This window comes from Nicotiana tomentosiformis, chromosome 1 (genome assembly GCF_000390325.3).
Source record: "Nicotiana tomentosiformis chromosome 1, ASM39032v3, whole genome shotgun sequence".
Taxonomy (NCBI): Eukaryota; Viridiplantae; Streptophyta; class Magnoliopsida; order Solanales; family Solanaceae; genus Nicotiana; species Nicotiana tomentosiformis.
The window spans coordinates 8,112,079-8,130,938 of record NC_090812.1 but is presented as its reverse complement, the minus strand read 5'-3'; the positions used below and the strand labels follow the sequence as shown (position 1 = coordinate 8,130,938).

The 18,860-nt window shown below is 33.6% G+C and overlaps 1 protein-coding gene across 1 annotated transcript; it reads left to right on the top strand.

The window, feature by feature from the left end:
* Nucleotides 1–5,068: 5,068 nt before the first annotated feature.
* Nucleotides 5,069–11,985, top strand: LOC104114294 (putative casein kinase II subunit beta-4). Its single transcript, XM_009624699.4, has 5 exons — nt 5,069–5,535; nt 6,728–6,946; nt 10,669–10,778; nt 10,878–11,043; nt 11,349–11,985. The coding sequence occupies exons 1-5, from the start codon at nt 5,319–5,321 to the stop codon at nt 11,477–11,479; spliced, it is 843 nt and encodes a 280-aa protein (XP_009622994.1). The 5' UTR covers nt 5,069–5,318; the 3' UTR covers nt 11,480–11,985.
* The last annotated feature ends 6,875 nt before the right edge of the window (nt 11,986–18,860 follow it).

Below are 18,860 nucleotides of genomic sequence, written 5' to 3'. Positions count from 1 at the left end.
ATCATCCAATAAATTAATATTCTTTTGGGAGGAAAAATTACAAATGCTTAGAAGTTCCAACTTATAAGTATCTGGGCATACAACGTGATTAAAACAAATTAATCATTATGATTAGTGATTGTTGGACAATCCTATTAGATAGCAGTCTCTTTACCCTATCATCAAAAAAAGAAAAATCTTATTAGCTAGCTGTCTTTATCGAGTTGATACTGTGAATCCAAGAAACTTCCTGTGGTTTTCTGTAGTTTAGGCGAGTTCTTTTGCTTGCATTTTACAGATTGTCAAATTGTTAAGCAGCCGTTATTGGTTAATATCCAAATTGTTGCTGGTGTCTCTCTTTCTGACCAAAGTGATTCTATTGATGAAAAGAAAAGAAGTACTTAGTAGAAAGAACAGTTGTCAAAAGGGAGATGATTCATTAGTGCCTGTTTTACCTGAACTTCAGTAGCATACTCAGCATTTTACAGAAATTGTGTCTGCCTATTTGTATCTATTCGTCTTGTAAGTGGGTTTGGGTCTTGGAGCGATTATTCTTAGGTTTTACTTCTTGTCTCAAATTAATGTTTGTTTATATTATTTACAAGTGGTGTATGTCTATTGAATATATGCATATGTAAGGGGTGGTACATTACGTCGAAAATGAGAAAGTTGATAGTGTTGAACAGAATCAGCAAGTTCATTGAAAGAATGATGAGTGTTTTAACTCTACAGGGACAACTTGCTACTGCTCTTCTTGTATCTATTTCCTTTTTGGAGGAGTTGTGTACTTCAATCTTTATAGAGAAGTGTGTTCTGTTAGCATAGTCATACTTTAAAAAAATCTTGAAAACCAGAAATTTTATATGCAGCGTTAATATTGTTGTAATCCAATAGTATAGTTCTACTTTATTATTCAAATCTGTCATAAAATCCACTTTCATATGTGTTGACACAAATCTTGATTTCATTGTTTCACCTTATGTAACTTCCCAAGATACTCTACTGCTCTGCAGATTCTCTCAGGTGACCCTAAGTTCAACTGTTGTCGATCCTTACTCTGAAACTTCAAAAAGAAAAGGAAGTTTCTAATGACAAGGTGGGGACTATTTGGATGATATGGTAGCCAATTTAACTAAAATGATGAGCTGGTAGTCTACATGTCATGGGTTTGAGCCGTAAAAGCAGCCACTACTGGTTTGCATTAGGTAGGCTGTCTACATCACACACTTTGAGTACGGCCCTTTCCCGAACCATGCTTGAATACGGGATGCTTTGTGCACCTGGATGCCCGTTGATAAGTTGGTAGCCTATTTCTTCTAAAGGCTTTAAGATTTTTTGCTGATCTCCTTTATCTGCTCAGTGCAAGAATGAATACATGTGATGCTGCCCCAAACACTAATAATGACACCCAAATAGACAACTTCCTTCGTCAGTACTCAGTTGGGTTGTCAGATTCTCCCACTTTGTGTTTCCTTTGCTTCATTCACACTTTACTATCAAGACTAGACTTTTGTGGAATTGTTGATTGATTTTGTTCTACTATTTCTCCACATATCTAAATAAATTTATTCTAGTTTAAGTTTTATGTACTAACGATTTTAAAAATACTAACATGGGTTCATCACTAAAGAATGAAGGAAAAAAAAGTATAAAGTAGGAATTGATCCCTGCTTCTCCAGGTAAATAAGTCAATATTCAATTAAGTGCATCGTTTAGCCTCTTTGGAGTATGAGTGCCAACTAATAATATTAGATCAATTTTAGAAAATATGCACATAAATACCTAATTTGACTGAGAGACCATGAGTTAACATGTCTCAGACATTAGGCTATAGATCCGCCCCTGCGACCAGGTCTTATTAACCATCTGCTGTTAAACTACAGTGTTCAATTTCGTTCCTGAATTGACAAAATCTTTAAGAGAAGAAATACACACCAAAAAACGATTTTTCCCCTCTTTTCCCAAACATTATATTAAGGATATAGTCTGGGTAAGCTTGCCAAATGATTTGTCTATAATATTATAGACGGTTATGGGACTAATTTATAGCAAACCCGATAAGAATAGCAGTTTCTTTGCTTTTGTTTGTTGCCTGTTTCAGTAGTGATCGCATTTTCATCGGAAAAGGGTTAGAAATGACCTTTAACGTATTAGAAATGACTAAAAAATGTCTTCCTTCTACCTATGGGTTCAAATTTGCCCTTAGTATTATTTTTAGGCTTAAAAATGCCCCTCTCTTAACGGAAAGATGACATGACATTGATGGACATTTTAAGGACATTTCTGACCCTTTTCCGTTTTAATTAAACATGTAGCATTTATTTAGTCTGGAAAAAAGTGAATTTTTTTTTTTACTAAAAACTGGAAAAAAAACAAAAATAAAAGCTGAAAAATATTTTCTAAAACAATATTTTTGTAAAAACTGAAAAAAAATATTTCCTCTTCTTCTTCTTTCCCTGTTTGTCCATATGCTTTCTGAATTCATTTTTTATATATTTTAGTTCTTCTAATGAGTCAGTATATCAAAACTGAAATATTTTTGTTTTTTTTTAATTTTTAGTAAAAAAAAATTCATTAGTCTCGGAAAATGTAGCATTTATTTAGTTAAACATGTAGCATTTATTTAGGAATAGATTGACTTTCTGAGTTCTGAAAAAATAATATTTTAATTAAACATGTAGCATTTATTTAGTCTGAAAAAAAGTGAATTTAGTTTTTATTAAAAATGGAAAAAACGAAAATATTTCAGTTTTGATGTACTAACTCATTAGAAGAACTAAAATATAAAAAAAAAATGAACTCAGAAAGCATATGGACAAACAAGAAGGGAGAAGAACAAGAAATATTTTTTTTCAGCTTTTACAAAAATATTACTTTTCGTTTTTTTTTTCTAGTTTTTACAAAATTATTATTTTAGAAAATATTTTTTAGCTTTTTTTAAAACAGTTTTTTTTGTAAAAACTGGAAAATAAGTATTTTTCATTTTTTTCAATTTTTAGTAAAAAAAAAAAAAATACTTTTTTTCAGACTAAATAAATGCTACATGTTTAATTAAAACGGAAAAGGGTCAGAAATGCCTTTAACGTATTAGAAATTGCTCAAAAATGCCCTCCTTCCACCTATGGGTTCAAATTTATCCTTAATGTTAAAATGCCCATCAATGCCATGCCATCTTTCCGTTAAAGAGATGGGCATTTTAAGCCTGAAAATAACATTAAGGGCAAATTTGAACCCATAGGTGAAAGGAGGGCATTTTTGAGCCATTTCTAATACGTTAAGGGCATTTCTGACCCTTTTCCGCATTTTCATTTACCATGCTGGGAAATTTTATCATCTCTTGTACGTCTAAATTTTTCTGGTCCCAATTCCCAAACCTTACTACTACCTGATTTTTCACTGTTATGGATATCTTGAGTCCATTACTTAAATGACCACTCAACTATCCAAAATTCTCTACTTAAGTCACTTTTCTATCGTTTGTAACAACAAAGTCACTTAACTATGCCTATAAGGTTACTCAACTAGATTTTTCAAACTTTGGATTGCCAAATACCTATTTTACCATCTACATTATAAATATTTGTCTTATTTTTATTTTTATTTTAACTTTTTTAAATTATTTTTTCCCTTTTTAATTTATATTATGGACTTGCCTATAGAATAAATAAATTTTATTTATAAATTAAAAAATAAAAAGTATTTAAGCATATATAATGCTGGAATAATAAAATATTGAGCATAGTAAAAAAATTAATTAGAATAATTTGTTCGTAATAATAATTTTAATATTAACAACAAAAATTTAAAATTTTATTTACAAAATTGAGAATGAAATAAAATAAAGGTTGTAAAATACATATTCCATGCACGTAATATAAAAATAATTATTTAAATAAAAGTATTTTGATAATATACATTATAGATTCTTGAAAATTATGCTCAATTATATTATTATTCCGACATTGCATAAACTTTTTTTATTTTTTATTTTATAAATAAAATATATTTATTCTATAGGTAAGTCCATAATATAAATTAAAAATAAAAATCATAATATTAAAAAGTTTAAAGAAATAAAAAGAAGACAAATATTTATAATTTAGAGGGTAAAATAAGTATTTGACAATTTAAAGTTTGAAAAATCTAGTTGAGTGATTTTCTGAGTGCTATAGGCATAATTAAGTGACTTTGTTGTTACAAACGAAAGAAAAAGTGACTTTAGTATATAATTTGGGATAGTTGAGTAACAATTTAAGTAATAAACTCTGAATATCTTTGGATTTTAACCTTTTTAATAAGAAAAAGTGTAATTACATAAAAACAACTAAAGGAAGTGATAATCACCAATATGTCTGTGTGTGTCACGTATTAAACAGCCCTTATTAGTATTTTTCTAACAATATTTTTATTTTATCTATCTTTGATTTAATGTCCATTTAAGATTGACACATTATTGAAAACTAGGGATTGCTTCGATCCCAATAATTAGTCAGTTTGTTACTCACATTGAAAGCAACACATGACACATCTTTCCACATTGAACCTCTAATTAAATACAATTAAAACGCTTCCTTTTCCTGTACTTTAACATAAGGGCCACTTCTAATATTTATCATGTAGAACTAAGTTCTACTGCTTTGATGCTCTAGTGAAAAAACAAATTAATCAAACTATAGATCCTATAGAAATTCCTAATTCCAGTAGCAAATTAAAAAAGTGAAAATTTGAAAACATTAAAATGGTAATTGAAGAGACATGTATATAATCACAGCTTTTATGTTTTAAGATCCAGATAGAAAAACCATAACTAGAAGAAGATTTGTTGATAAATAAAAGATCTCTACAGCTTTACACTTGTACCCGAATCATATTATAATATGTTTTATAATTTATACAATGGGGAATATTAATTAATTTAAGCCGATTAGTACGAGAAAACTTTGGTAACAAGCATGCTAATTTTCTAGTAATATATCAGTGGAAAGTATTTATTTTCTAAAGTACCATTAAAAGGAAAGGAATATTAGTAACAACATTCAACTGTCAACAAAAATTACAATTGAAAAAAGAAAAATAAGTGGAAGAGAAAAAGATCAACAATAAAGAAAACCGAAAAAATTAGACGAAGAGAGAGAAAAAGGCGAATTACAGAGGAGCTCTTCTGTCATCTCTCTCTCTCTCAAATGTCGACGAAACCCTAGTTATCTCCGTCTCTCCAACTCACTCTCTGCAAACACACACAACACATACACTCTCTCTCTCCGGTTACATTTATTTCCGATTTTAGGGGTTTTTCCGCTTCATATACATGTACAACTGATAGATTCATAGAGAGAGAAATGTACAGGGATCGAGGTGGCGGTTCATCGAAGTCGGAGATCGTCGGTGGACCGTTGGATCGGAAACGAATTAACGATGCGTTGGATAAGCACTTGGAGAAATCCTCACCTTCCACATCTAGAGCCTTCAAGGATAAGGCTGTTCCCTCTACCTCCGCCGGAAAATCGCATCAGCACCATCCCGATCATCGCGCCACAAAAAACAAGTGCTCAGATGGTAAGGCTTTTATTCCTTTTTGGTTGGGAAAATGTTTTTTTTGCTCAATTTCTATGTTCGCGCCACAAAAAACAAGAATTATTTTATAGTTGAATGCGTTAAATTTGCTGATAATCCGGTAATATTGTAGCTGACAATGGTTAATTATTCATTATCTTCCTGATAATGGAATGTAGATCCGCTAGATGCTGCTTTAGCTTTAAGTCTTTAACATATATTCTTTAATTTGTCGAATGTTGTAAAGTGTCTGTCCTTTTGATTTTTTCTACTGAAAAGCTAGAATAGTTATTAGGCTTTAAGTTTGATGTTGTAGTGAGGGCGAGAGGTGGCACGACAAAGTTGCTCCTGTTTATGAAACGTGGAAAAAAACCTTTTTAGAGAAATGCACGGAGAAGAGTGCGCACTGTATGTCACTCTAGCTCTGGCGGTCTAGCTGCGTAGTTTGGTGGGAAGCATTTCATGCCGGGATAATAACCCTTTTAAGTTTGATGTGGTATTCTGGTCTTTTGCCTTGTAGTTGCGGGCATCTTGAGGAGATGTGAAAATATGATATTTTTGTGATTTTGAGTTTGAATCCACGCGTGGGGAGGTGAGGAGAACACTGGTAAGCATAAAACACAGTTTTGTTAATTGTTAAAGTAAATTCAAAAGCTGTTTTACGGCTCTTCAGAATCCTTTTCTTCTTAGATGGATATATATAGGGCCTTACTTTATCAAATAAAAAGAAAGATGGATATATATAGGGTGTTTTTGTGGTATCCAATCAGAAGCTCGGACTTGCTTACTAGGTTCCATCTTCCATGAGTACATGTAGCATTGTTACACATAGTTGCATCCTAATGTTTTATTGCATTTACAACAGAGAGAATGTAGTAGAGTTACAGCTGGTAGTAGAGGTCGTTAATATATTGGGTTGCAAAAACCTTTGGACTCAGTTTGTTTCTGAAATTCTACTACTCCTTTGAGATCAGCATTCAAGTACAATTTCTGTTGGATCATCATATTTTTTTCTTTTGTTTTTGATAAATGATTCATGATATTGGCTTGTGACAAGCTGTAAACTAGTTTTTCTATATGAAATTCTTAATATTATTGTAGTGATGGCATACTAGGTAGACCTAAGATATTTCATTTTTGTCTCTTTTGCATTTCAAGCTAAGTATGGGTGTGTCCAATATTGTGTCGTTTGCAGATGAATCTGAAACAGACAGTGAAGAGTCTGATGTTAGTGGTTCTGATGGGGAAGATACATCATGGATTTCTTGGTTTTGTAACCTGCGTGGAAATGAGTTCTTTTGTGAAGTTGATGACGAATATATTCAAGATGATTTTAATCTCTGTGGATTGAGCAGTCAAGTGCCGTATTATGACTATGCACTTGACCTTATCCTTGATGTTGAATCCTCTCATGGTAAGTATGTTTGCTTGTTTAGAGTACTTCCTACATTACCACGAATTATAAGGAAGCTTCTTTATGATCATGTTTTTTCACCCGAATGATGTGGTAGCTGATCTTCTGTGGATAAAAAGGAAGATGAAACTACATGATTGCTAATTTTGTTTTCTTTTGGCATGTGGAACTCATATTTCTTTCAACAATCTACATCATGTTGATTTTCATGTTAAGTGAATATGTACATAGTCGTCGGCTCAAGTTTGTTTTGGTATTGGGGTGTGCATTTACCAATTCTGGGAGAAGATACTGAATGGTTTCTTACATCCAAGGGTGTGGCATAACGGTCAATGAAGTGAGATGGAAACCGTGGGAGACCAAAGTTCAAATCTTAGTAGAGGCTAAGACATTAGGTGAATACTTTCCATCTAAGTTTTGATTGGCAGAGTTACTCGGTACTTGTGTTGGTGGGAGGTAGCAAGTACCATCACCTCTTGTTTTCGAACGTCTTCTCTATACTGGCTTAGTAGAAATCCCTATTTGACTTAGGCATAGTCCTGTTGACCCCCAAAATGTTGAATAAGAATCTCCCGATCTTGGTGGTAAAGCTGCAGTGAAGGAAAAGGTGGTTTGTATCTTAGTTTTGCCCCTCACTGAGGGCACACTTGCTACATATACGAAGACCTCTCCTTTGAAGGTTCTCATGTGTTAAGTTTGCTTCTTTGGCCACCTGCCAAATGAAGCACTCTACCTTAGGAGGGGCTTTATTTTTCCAGATGCACTGCAATTGCCAATTAGTATTGGGAGTAATTGAGCTGCTGGGTATGTTAGCCCAATTTTACCGAGAATATCCATTTGAAGTGACCTCTCCTGATTAGTGAATCAGGTTTAGGTTGAGGAGGTGGAAAGATGCTCAGCTGAAGAAGCAGTGCACAAAAGCTGTCCATTTCCCAATTATTGATTCTTTCTTGAGAATGATGTTCCGACCTTGCTCTGTTCTGTAGTTCGAGTCTCCAAGATAGAAGCTTCAGGATTTTCTGCGAGTCTAAAGAGGGTTGGAAGCTGGTCTCTTAAAGGGGAGTGACCCAGCCGTGCATCTTGCCAAAATTTTACTTTCCTGCTATACCGGATCTGAAATGAAATGTTAGCTATAAATGGTGGCTCACAAAGTGATGTATTAATTGCTATAGAAATGTTAAAGGAAGAATGATATGTTAGTGATGAGGACTAGGAAAGTAGAAACGTAGTATTGGAAAAAGTAGACAATAGATCAGAGTCTTGAAGGTTCAAAGTTCAAACTGGTGGTTTAGTTTGTATGGACATAATTAATATATATTTGTCAATCAATCAACAATCAACTATGCATTAACCCCCAAATCACATATACTTGACCAAAAAAGGAAAAAATACCTAGAGAACAGGGAAATTTGAGCATGCCTCCATTTATTTATTCTGTGTTTTCTTTAGGAACTTGTTAGGGACAGTAAAGAAATACATAGAGAAAGCAAGATATGAAAATTCCAGACTGCGAATTACTCATGCATTGCCTCTGTTGATTTCCATTTGGGAACTCTGAGAATTTTATGTCTCAGATTCTACTCCTTTTTGATTTTTTTTTTATCATATTCAAATTTTTTTCTAATACTAGTTTCCGGACACGTGCGTCTTGTGTCAAATAGTGCAAACTATAAAAATCATATTATAGTGTAATGGTGAAAAATTTGAAGTGGAAAAGTGCAAGTCGAAATTGATGAACATGTCTATTCGAATGACTACATTATAAAATTGCGTAGATATTATTGAAAAGTATTTTTGAGTTGTAAAACCAAAATTAAAGGAAAAAGTACAATTGTCTAATATCGGGTATGATTGTTACTTTCTTGCACTGCCCCACTCCCAACTCAATAAATGAATTATCCTTGCCTTTATTTGATTTAGAAGTTGAGACAAAATAGTGTAACGTACTAACTTGTATTCATATTGTTCGTAACGTTATTTTAATCATTTTATGACCTTTATACTTCTACAAGGAAACAACATGAAAAGTCAAGCTTTAACGTTGCAAGCTTGCACAATCTAAGAAGATGTTTAATATGAGAAACATCACAGTTATGGCAGATTGGAATAATATTTTTTAGCTTCTTCCAGTCGAAAATATTAATGCGGATAAAGTGTAATTCCTGAAAATTTATAATATCAAGGACTTTTAATAATTTAACTTTTACACTAAGGGGCTTTTCTGCTCTTAAGAAAAAACTGTTGGTTATCGTTGGTTGACCTTAATTTTATCAAAAGGAAACGCCATGACAATCAATTGATTAGAAGTTACAATAATTAGATATTTTTTTATTAGTCTAAAGCTTGAACATGTCAAATACTAATAATATTTCTACAATATACGTTTTGCCAACTTTGCTTTCAGATGGTTCAATCCCACCTCCACCCCTTAACATTTCACTCCTACCAAACCCAAAGACAAAATCGAAATAATAATAAGAGTAAAAGAAAAATGGTTATTACCAATATACATATCTAAGAACCAATTTGCAAAAATTCACAAAGCGATGTTCAATTCATTCATCCTAGTAAGTCAAAAAATACGCAAAATCCCAAATACGAAAAATACGTAACAAACAAAAAGCATAAAACCAAAAATCCAACAGATGGAATTAAAGCAAAAGCAGAAAGAAAGAAGAGGAAGAGACAAACATATTATATATACTAAACTACTGGTGATGAATTCTTCCAACATCTTTCTCCAAAAAAAATCACATAAAATTGAATCTTGAACTAATTGAAAAAGAAACTAACTTGCTGAACTGAAAACAGTACCTCTTGTCAATCCGGAATGGGAGAAACTCGGAAGCTAAAGAACCAAAAAAATTGGATCTATGTGAGAAATGATTTAAAGGGGCTTTAACAATTTGAAGAGACTCTAAGAACTGCAGTGAAATTTCTGAAAAGGAATGAGAAAAAGAATTGATCAATGGGAATTAATAAGAGAAGGTAAGCGGAAAAGGCTACAATTTATTACTAATAAAGAGTAAGATAAAATTCACACATTACGTGTAAAGGCTACGCGACATACTTAACATATCAAAAGGTTGGGAGTAGTTATCAGAAGATGAAAAGCTCTTCCATTTAAGTAGTAAGCTAACATTAAGTAGCTCAAATTAATCATTTAATGGGAGGTAATTTTACTTTTAGATAGAGGGTAAATTAGTCGTTTAACTTTTGAAGGATATTTTAGTAAATCAACTTTAGGGCTTCCCGCTTATAATACAGTATGATAGATTACTCAGCTGGTTTAAGTCCCCCTCATTGGATGTCCTCTTTCTTTCTTTCTTTTTGGGGGATTTTTGTGTGTGTGTGTGTGGGGGGGGGGGGGGGGGGATGTAGTTGTTTTGTGTAATTGTGATTTCCAACAAATTTAGCGCTTTGGAAAAATTGATCATGTGATACCCCTGGATTATCTCTTTTATGTGATTTCACAAGCTTTCTAGAAAAGACTTGACATCTGCTTTAGGCTATAAACTCAAATTCACAGCTTCTTTCCCCCTGCTTTCACAATATTCTTGTTTTTCCGCTTTGGAAATAAGTACCGCTTTGCTTTCCTAAGTACATATCGTCTATCTTATGAGTTATGACACTGAATATATAGTATGCTCTCAACATGGAGCTTCTTGTCTTTTTCATGTTTGGAGAATCGCAACTTTGTAACCGTTTCCTGTGTTGACTAGGTGATATGTTCACTGAGGAGCAGAATGAATTGGTTGAGTCGGCGGCAGAGATGTTGTATGGTTTGATCCATGTGCGGTACATTTTGACTAGCAAGGGAATGGCTGCAATGGTAATCTCTTATGCTTGGCTGTTTCTGTGCTTCTGTGTTGTTTGCTTTCATTTTTATTCACTTTTCCATGATGTAAATTCTGTGAAAACCGTTTTTCAGTTAGAGAAGTACAAGAACTACGACTTTGGGAGATGTCCACGAGTTTATTGCTGTGGACAGCCTTGCCTTCCAGTTGGTCAGTCAGATATTCCAAGATCAAGTACAGTAAAAATATACTGTCCCAAATGTGAGGATATCTATTACCCCCGATCGAAGTACCAAGGCAGTATCCTTTTGTTGCTATCACTTTTTGAAGTTCCTCTTTATTGATACTTTCCCTCTCTAGTCATTTATGCATTTATTTTGACTTCTCTGATGCTATTCACAATTATTCTTAGTGTTGAGCTGGGTTTATTTTTGTTCCTAAGTTTCTGTTCTTGTGGTTATGCTTGTTCTTAAATTTTAAATTGCATGGGAACTTGATTGCACGCTTTTCTATGGTAGCTTGCTCATTAATCTTGAATAGTTGCCGTTACTTTGCCATGTATAGAGCATTTCTATCCTCTATTATGATTTCTTTAATGGCCAAAGATATCGATGGAGCTTACTTTGGAACAACGTTTCCACACCTCTTTTTGATGACTTATGGACACCTCAAGCCACAAAAATCAACACAGAATTATGTTCCGAGGGTATTTGGTTTCAAACTCCACAAGACTTGACAGACAGTTAAGTCCGTTGTGATATTGTGAAGATATTACATTTTTCTGCCACTATCAGATCTTACCTGGCTGTGAAGTACAATTCATCATGTTAGAGCCCAGGTAAAACAGGAGTTCTAGATATGACAAACTTGATTCATTGGTCAAGAAGCAACTATGGCCAATCTGTCAAGTGAAATTCGTCTTCAAAATTTCATCATGAAATACAAGAGCATCTGTAAGCTTGTTTCTTTTCTAGGTAGAGAATTGCATTTGTTCCTCATGTAGTTCTTTGTTATCTTTTATCCTTTTTCTCTTGGTGCTTCAGTGCTGAATGCTACCATTTTCCACCAGAGGCACTCATCTGGAGGCTAGGTTAGGGTACATGAAGGTTTTCGACCATTTCCAGATGTAATGTTGCATGATGGTAGTGAAGGTTATTCCAATTTGATATAATGGCGATAAAAAAACAAAATATAATGATAAATAGATGTGAGGTATGAAGGTACAATCCTTGAATTTTGGTACCTGCACTCTGTAATTGCATTTACATTTGTAGTACTCCCTCGGTGGCTTATTTGATTTTGATGGTTACCATTTTTTAAAGTGATATTTGACCTTAATGCTTTAAGATATAGATATAAAGAAGGAATTTTAATAAGGCAGGATAAAAACAACTATTAAATGATCATGTTTGAGTTTCAAAGAACTAAGCATATAGATAAAGAGTAATTCGTTGAAAGACAAATTTGGTTAATTTGGGTACTGACGTATTGGATGATGGTCAAATTGATGAAAGACCAAAAACCCTATAAGCAATATGAATGAGGGAATAGGCTTGTCATTATTACTTGTTAGTATTCAGAGCCTATTTGGTGTCCAGACAAATACCCGTCAAGAAAATGGGGAGGATATTCATTGTCTGTTTCATTATATTTACGTTATATTAAAATAATACCGTCGACGAAAGGGTTTTATCCTGGATACAAATGAAGAGCCAAGAAAGTTCTGTTGTTTTGGTTTATGAGTTGATAGAGGAGAATTCCTGGGGAAATGACATGGATAATCTTTCAATAAGACATTTAAGGTTGTGATTAACAGTGTAGTGGAAGCGATATCGTCTTAGCTTTTCCAACATATTTGTCCTGTCTTTTTCATCTTAGCCTCTGTACCTATACAACGCAGGAGTAATGTTTGTTGCATGCACACTACGACATTACTTTTTTCAGATCCCACTTATATGATTACATTGGGTATTGTTGTTGTTGTTGTTGTTGTTGTTGTTTTTGTTGTTGTTCATCTTATCTTCCTCCGAGAGTTTCATAAAAAAAATGCTGGAGCGGTGCTCCTTTCTTCGCTAAATTAATTATTTTGTCCAGCTTATAGCCTGTTTGGTCAACCTTTTTTTTGGGCTAAAAGTGTATTTTTTGGCCAAAAGTGTTTTTTTCTAAAAATTGAGGTGTTTAGCCAAGCTTTTACAAGGAAAAAAAATGCTTTTGAGAAGCAGAAGTAATTTTTGAGAAGCAGAAAAAAATAGCTTCTCTCCAAAAACACTTTTCTGATAAGCACTTTTTAGAAAAATACACATAGAAGCAGTTTTTATAAGCTTGGTCAAACACTAATTACTACTCAAAAGTACTTTTCAAATTAATTAGCCAAACACAAACTACTTATCACCAGAAACACTTTTTTGAAAAGTACTTTTGAGAAAAATACCTCAAAATAAGCTGATTTTAGAAGCTTGGCCAAACATGCTATTAGTATATGTTAGAAGCGTAAAATAACTAATGATTATTGAGTTACATGGCACTGCTAGGACCTGTATTTTCGCAAAGGGATTTTTTTGTGTGTATATATACTACTTTTTAAACTTATTAACGGGTTTAGTTAAGTTTTTCTATTTACAGGAAGTGACTAAATTTTTTTACAAAATATATATAAATTCATTCAAAAGCTACAATTTATATGCAACTTGTCTACACTTTTTAGTTGTACAGAATCCGGTAAAAAGTTATAATTTACTTTTTTTGTACAGTGTGGTTCTTTTGGACTCAAAAAATATAAATAGGTAAAAAAAAAATGTGTAACATTTTATATATAGCGCGGTTATTCACCGCGCTATACCTTAACGACACGTTTGTCCGTTAAGATATAGCGCGGTGAATAACTGCGCTATATTTGAACTCAAAAAGGGCGGGAGGTATAGCGCACATATAGGACGCGCTATAGTATAGTGCATCCTATATATGCGCTATACTTACTTAAAAAAGTGGGCCTCCATCTTACCCGACCAGAAAACCAAAACCCTCCCCCCCATTCCAGCCCCCCTATTTTTAAAGCAAAAAAACTCCATTGGAGCCCACGCGTCTCACAAAAAGTGTATCTTCTCCTTATTGTAGCAAGCTAACACCGGATCTAAGTGGTTATCGCGTAGTGAATTGCTCATTTCGGCTCCCAAATCATCAAATCTTCACCTTTCAAAAACTTTTAAATCGAGATATTCCGCCTTACTTTTTGGTAAAACTCATGTATAAAAAATGTGTATTAGTTATTTTTTACTATGATCTATGTTTTTTCGTGATTATTTTGTGATTTAATTAATTTGTTATTTTTTATTCGGATTAGTTTATTTATGTGCTAAAAAATTAGTAAAATAGATAAATTATTATTTTATGAATAATTAATGTTATTAGTTGTTATAAAAAAATATTTATTAATTATTTTTTTACTGTGATCTATATTTTTTCGTGATTGTTTTGTGATTTAATTAATTTATTATTTTTTATCCGGATTAGATTATTTATGTGCTTAAAAATTAGTAAAATAGATATATTATTATTTTATGAATAATTAATGTTATTTGGATTTTATTGTTGTACGTATATTAATATGGGACTTTATTATTGTTTAGTGCCCTTTTGTGTTATGTTGTGCCCGTAATTGTAATGTAGTGCCCTTTAGCGTAGTAAAACTGATAATAAATTTTAGCTAATGGTAGTTGACTTTGTTCATGGCCATTTTGAGTAGTGTTACTTTGGTGAAAAAATGTTGGAAACTAACATATGAAATACTAATATAGAAAATTTATCAACATAAGTATATGATATATGAATAATTACTAAATTATCTTTGTAGGTATTGAAATTAATTATTTAATTATCTGTTAACCTCAAAAATATCTGAAAAAAAGATGATAGTTCAAACACAAACTCTCTCGAATTTTAGCCAACAAATGTAAGAAAATAACAATATTTGTCAAACTAAGTATTTTTATATGAATACTTATTAATTATATTATGTATAGTTATAAATATTAATTATTTAATTCTATTATACCCAAAAATAGCTGAGTAAGAAACAAACATATAAAATAATAAACTACATATAAAATAATAAACTAACATATAAAGTAATAAACAAACATATAAAATAATAAACTAACATGTAAAATAATGTAATAAACTAACATATAAAATAATAATATAGAAAATATATCAACCTAAGTAATAATATATTAAAAATATCGATTAGATATTAATATAAAAGATATTGCAATATGTTTAAAGATGTTAAGCAATCAAAAAGAAAAATACTTTAATTAATATTGTTCAATTTACAGACATCCTCATGGAGGTTCCCCCTGTGCATCCCGGACCTGGATCTCGAGAGCTATTGTTGCTATAGGGCAACCATAGGTCTTTATACATCTGGGATGGGCAGTGTCTGGCCCAGACATTCCACCCCATACGTATAGACGATATGTGGGAGTTCATTAGGGACCACCCACTCCATCCCCGTATAGTTAGACGCCTTCAAGATACAGGTTTCTACAGGATCATAGAGATCAACCAGTTGTAGTTCGACTAGGCGTTGATCACGACTTGATAGAGCAGTGGCGACTGGAGACGCACACGTTTCATTTACCCATCGACGAGGCTACCATCACGCTTGAGGATGTGTAGGTTCTTTTCGGGCTGCTTGTCGATGGATTACCTGTAGCTTACCCACTTGCTCTTAGAGACTATAGGGGAGTGCATTGCCTGCATATGTTGTAGCGGCTCACCGGTTTCCAGCCAGCGTAGCCGATTGCATTGAGTGGGCCAGTTGATTGCAGCTGACGCTCGTCCAACAACATTTGGCAGTGATGGATGCAGAGATTACAGATGATTCACCGTCGAAGGATATCGACCGACATACGAGATTGTTGTTGCTGCTGATATTTGGTGGTGTACTGTTCCCGAACATATCAGGAAACCTAGTCAGCTTGAGATTTCTACATCATCTGGAACGGCTAGATGATTTACCTGGTTACAGGTGGGGTACAACTGTTCTAGGTTACATGTATAGGCAGATGTGCCTGGCGTGCATGGGCACCCAGAGAGACATTATCGGAGTTTTACCGCTGCTGCAGGTGAAAGCATAGTCAATTCTTTTCATGATTATAACATACATAGTAAAAAATACCTTACATTTTACGTCCATAATCTATATTAGGTTTGGGCCTAGGAGCGGTTCCTTGATGTTCCGACAGAGCCTTTCGACGCTACTCAGGCGCATGTTTGTTTGTATTACTATTATTTCTATTTGTTTTTATCTCATTGATTAGTTAGTAATATCTAAAGCTTTTTTATTTTTTTTTAAATACATTGTCATCTCCCGTCACGGAGGCCACATTGTGCGATATTGATATACCGGAGACGGATGATCTTATTCAGGAGCCCGCTGAGACCATGGTATGACTATTAAATTTTTTTTGCTAACGCGTATGTTAGTAATTTATATTTTATATAGTAAAATATCTTATTATTCTGTAAGTTATTGCTGGTCCGACGACCGCTTCTACCGAGTCTACCATCCTTACCGACGATCATGGTGCAGCGCATCCTCCGATAAAGAGGCGACGTGATGAGGATGATCCTGATAGCGTAGCTGGGCGGGATGGGTGCGCCTTAGTCCAGCCAATGCTTTAAAGCATACATGCTATGGGACACATTGACATTTACTATTATTTGTATATATGATATTAAATATATAATAGCAACGTTATTTATGTTTTACATAATTTACGCATGTGTTTTTATTTCTCGGGTTATTTATTAGTTTAACGCTAGAACACAAAAAAAAAAGACAACTTAACATAAAATTTAAATTCATTACTAATTAAAGATAATACATGACACGTACAACATAAAAATAAAATACTACACTCAATGCATCAATGTATTTTTTTTAGTCACTATCGTCCATCATTCTGTGCTTCAACCACTTAAATTTCTCTTCCAACCTTTTTTTTCTTCTTCTGCCTCTTTTAGTTTCTCCTGCAATGCCGCAAGTTGTTCTTGTAGTTTTACGATCTGGAGTTCGTATTCACCGGTCAGATTTCAAATGTTTAGCAAACATGATTTGTAGTATTCCTGATTAATGGGTTCATCATACTATTCCTCAAAACCACATTGATTTTCGTCCTACCAATGAGAGAATAACACAAGACTATTAATTAACATGTTATATAAAAAGTATTAACAAACATTTCTTCCAAGAATAATAACTTACAACTTATGTACACATCCAACGTCTGTGCCCCAGATTGCAATTTGACCAACATGGCTTCAAAATCGCACGTTTGACACAGTAACACCTTGGTACGTAATTGCGTCATAACATGTCGTAATGCTCGAAAATAAAAAATTAATGGAAAGTTTTTGTATTCGTTTCGTTACGACGCAAATAATAACTAAAATGCGCGAGGTTTTTATAGGAATCTAAGAGTGATTTTAGGTTACATAACGCATATTGGTGAGGAGCTATGTTTCGTGTGATGATGATTCTTTCGGGTACATTAGGTCCAACTTTTCAGGCCAACAACTTTTTCAGGCCGACAACTTTTTCAGGTCGACATGAAAATACACATAATGCATATTGGCGAGGCGCAATGTTTCGCGTGATAATGATCCTTTCAGGTACAAGTGGGTCAAACATTTCAGGTCACCAGCTTTTTCAGCCCGACAACTTTTTCAGGTTGACATGACAATACACTTAACGCATATTGGTGATGCGCTACGTTTAATATTCAAGTTCGTGCAACTTAGTTCTTCTTAAGTTGAACCAAGAGATCAGTATTCAAATACCATTTGAATAACCATTACATCATCCAATTTAAAAATGCCACTAACATTTAATAAGTGGTTTACGAAGATGCAAAAAGATGAAGGTAGTTCAAAGATCCTCATGAAACACGTCATAACACAATTGATCCCTACCTTGAAAAAAATATGCTAGGTTGCTATACTGGTTTCGTTGATGACAAGTGGTATGGTGTTCTGTGTCCCTTGGAAAATTAGCCTATCAATAATATACACACCGATCTCAAAGTTGCAGGGCACATTATTGAGGGCGAAGCGCATTCTACAAAGCCTGAAGGTATGCGAATTTGGGACGAAAAACTACAATGGGTTCCTCTTTACTCAAAACGATATGATTATAAAGTACTATGTCACTGGCATGGGCTTGTTGTGCCACATGCACTGTCTGCAACCTTCCAAACAAACACACACAAAGATGAACCAGAAGTGATTTGGCATTTAATGAAGGAGATTCTAGAGATGGAAAAGACACTAGTTGTTCATCATGCAATGGATGATTTTAACTACCTGGAAGGAACATAGGATCAGTACTGAGATTTATTAGAAAATGAAAAATAGCATAGAGATAATGATTATCCTGTTTTCCCAACAGTTGTCAAGTGGGATGGATTACCTAAGTTTCTACCACAAACGTTGGACATAAGAGTCCCATATTGTTGTCGAAATCAAGCAAGTGGTCTTATTGATGATAGCGATAAAATACGAGAAATGTGTGTCAACTAGGCCTAGATTACGATGCAATTGGTCCCGAAGGGTGCGTACAATATGTTGACGAAGAAGATGAAGACGATGACAATGAAATAGTGCCACACAACAATGATAATGGCGAATGACAATTGTTTTTTATTTCTTAGGGTGTATGTTAAATTGTTGTATTGAATCTTTAATGCTAAATATCAATTAGATTTGACCCAATTGGAAAATATAGTTTTATTTCATACATTTTGCAACCTGAACATTTACATAAATTTAGTACAACAAAATTACTCCTAAAACACTATATTTATCCTTGATAATTGGGCACATTGGATGAACTGCCACCTGGAGCTGAATTACCACCGCTTCCCAAACCAACTGAAGGATATTTACAATGGTCGTGTCCTGTTTGGGAACATATGCCACATTTACGCGGATAAACAGTATCACCAACATCCATTTGGTTCTGTATATGCGTTCTTTTTTGCACTTACCATTAACGCACATAATCCTTGTTACACACCGTTTTAAATGGTTCCAGCGGCCAATAATGCTCAGCACCC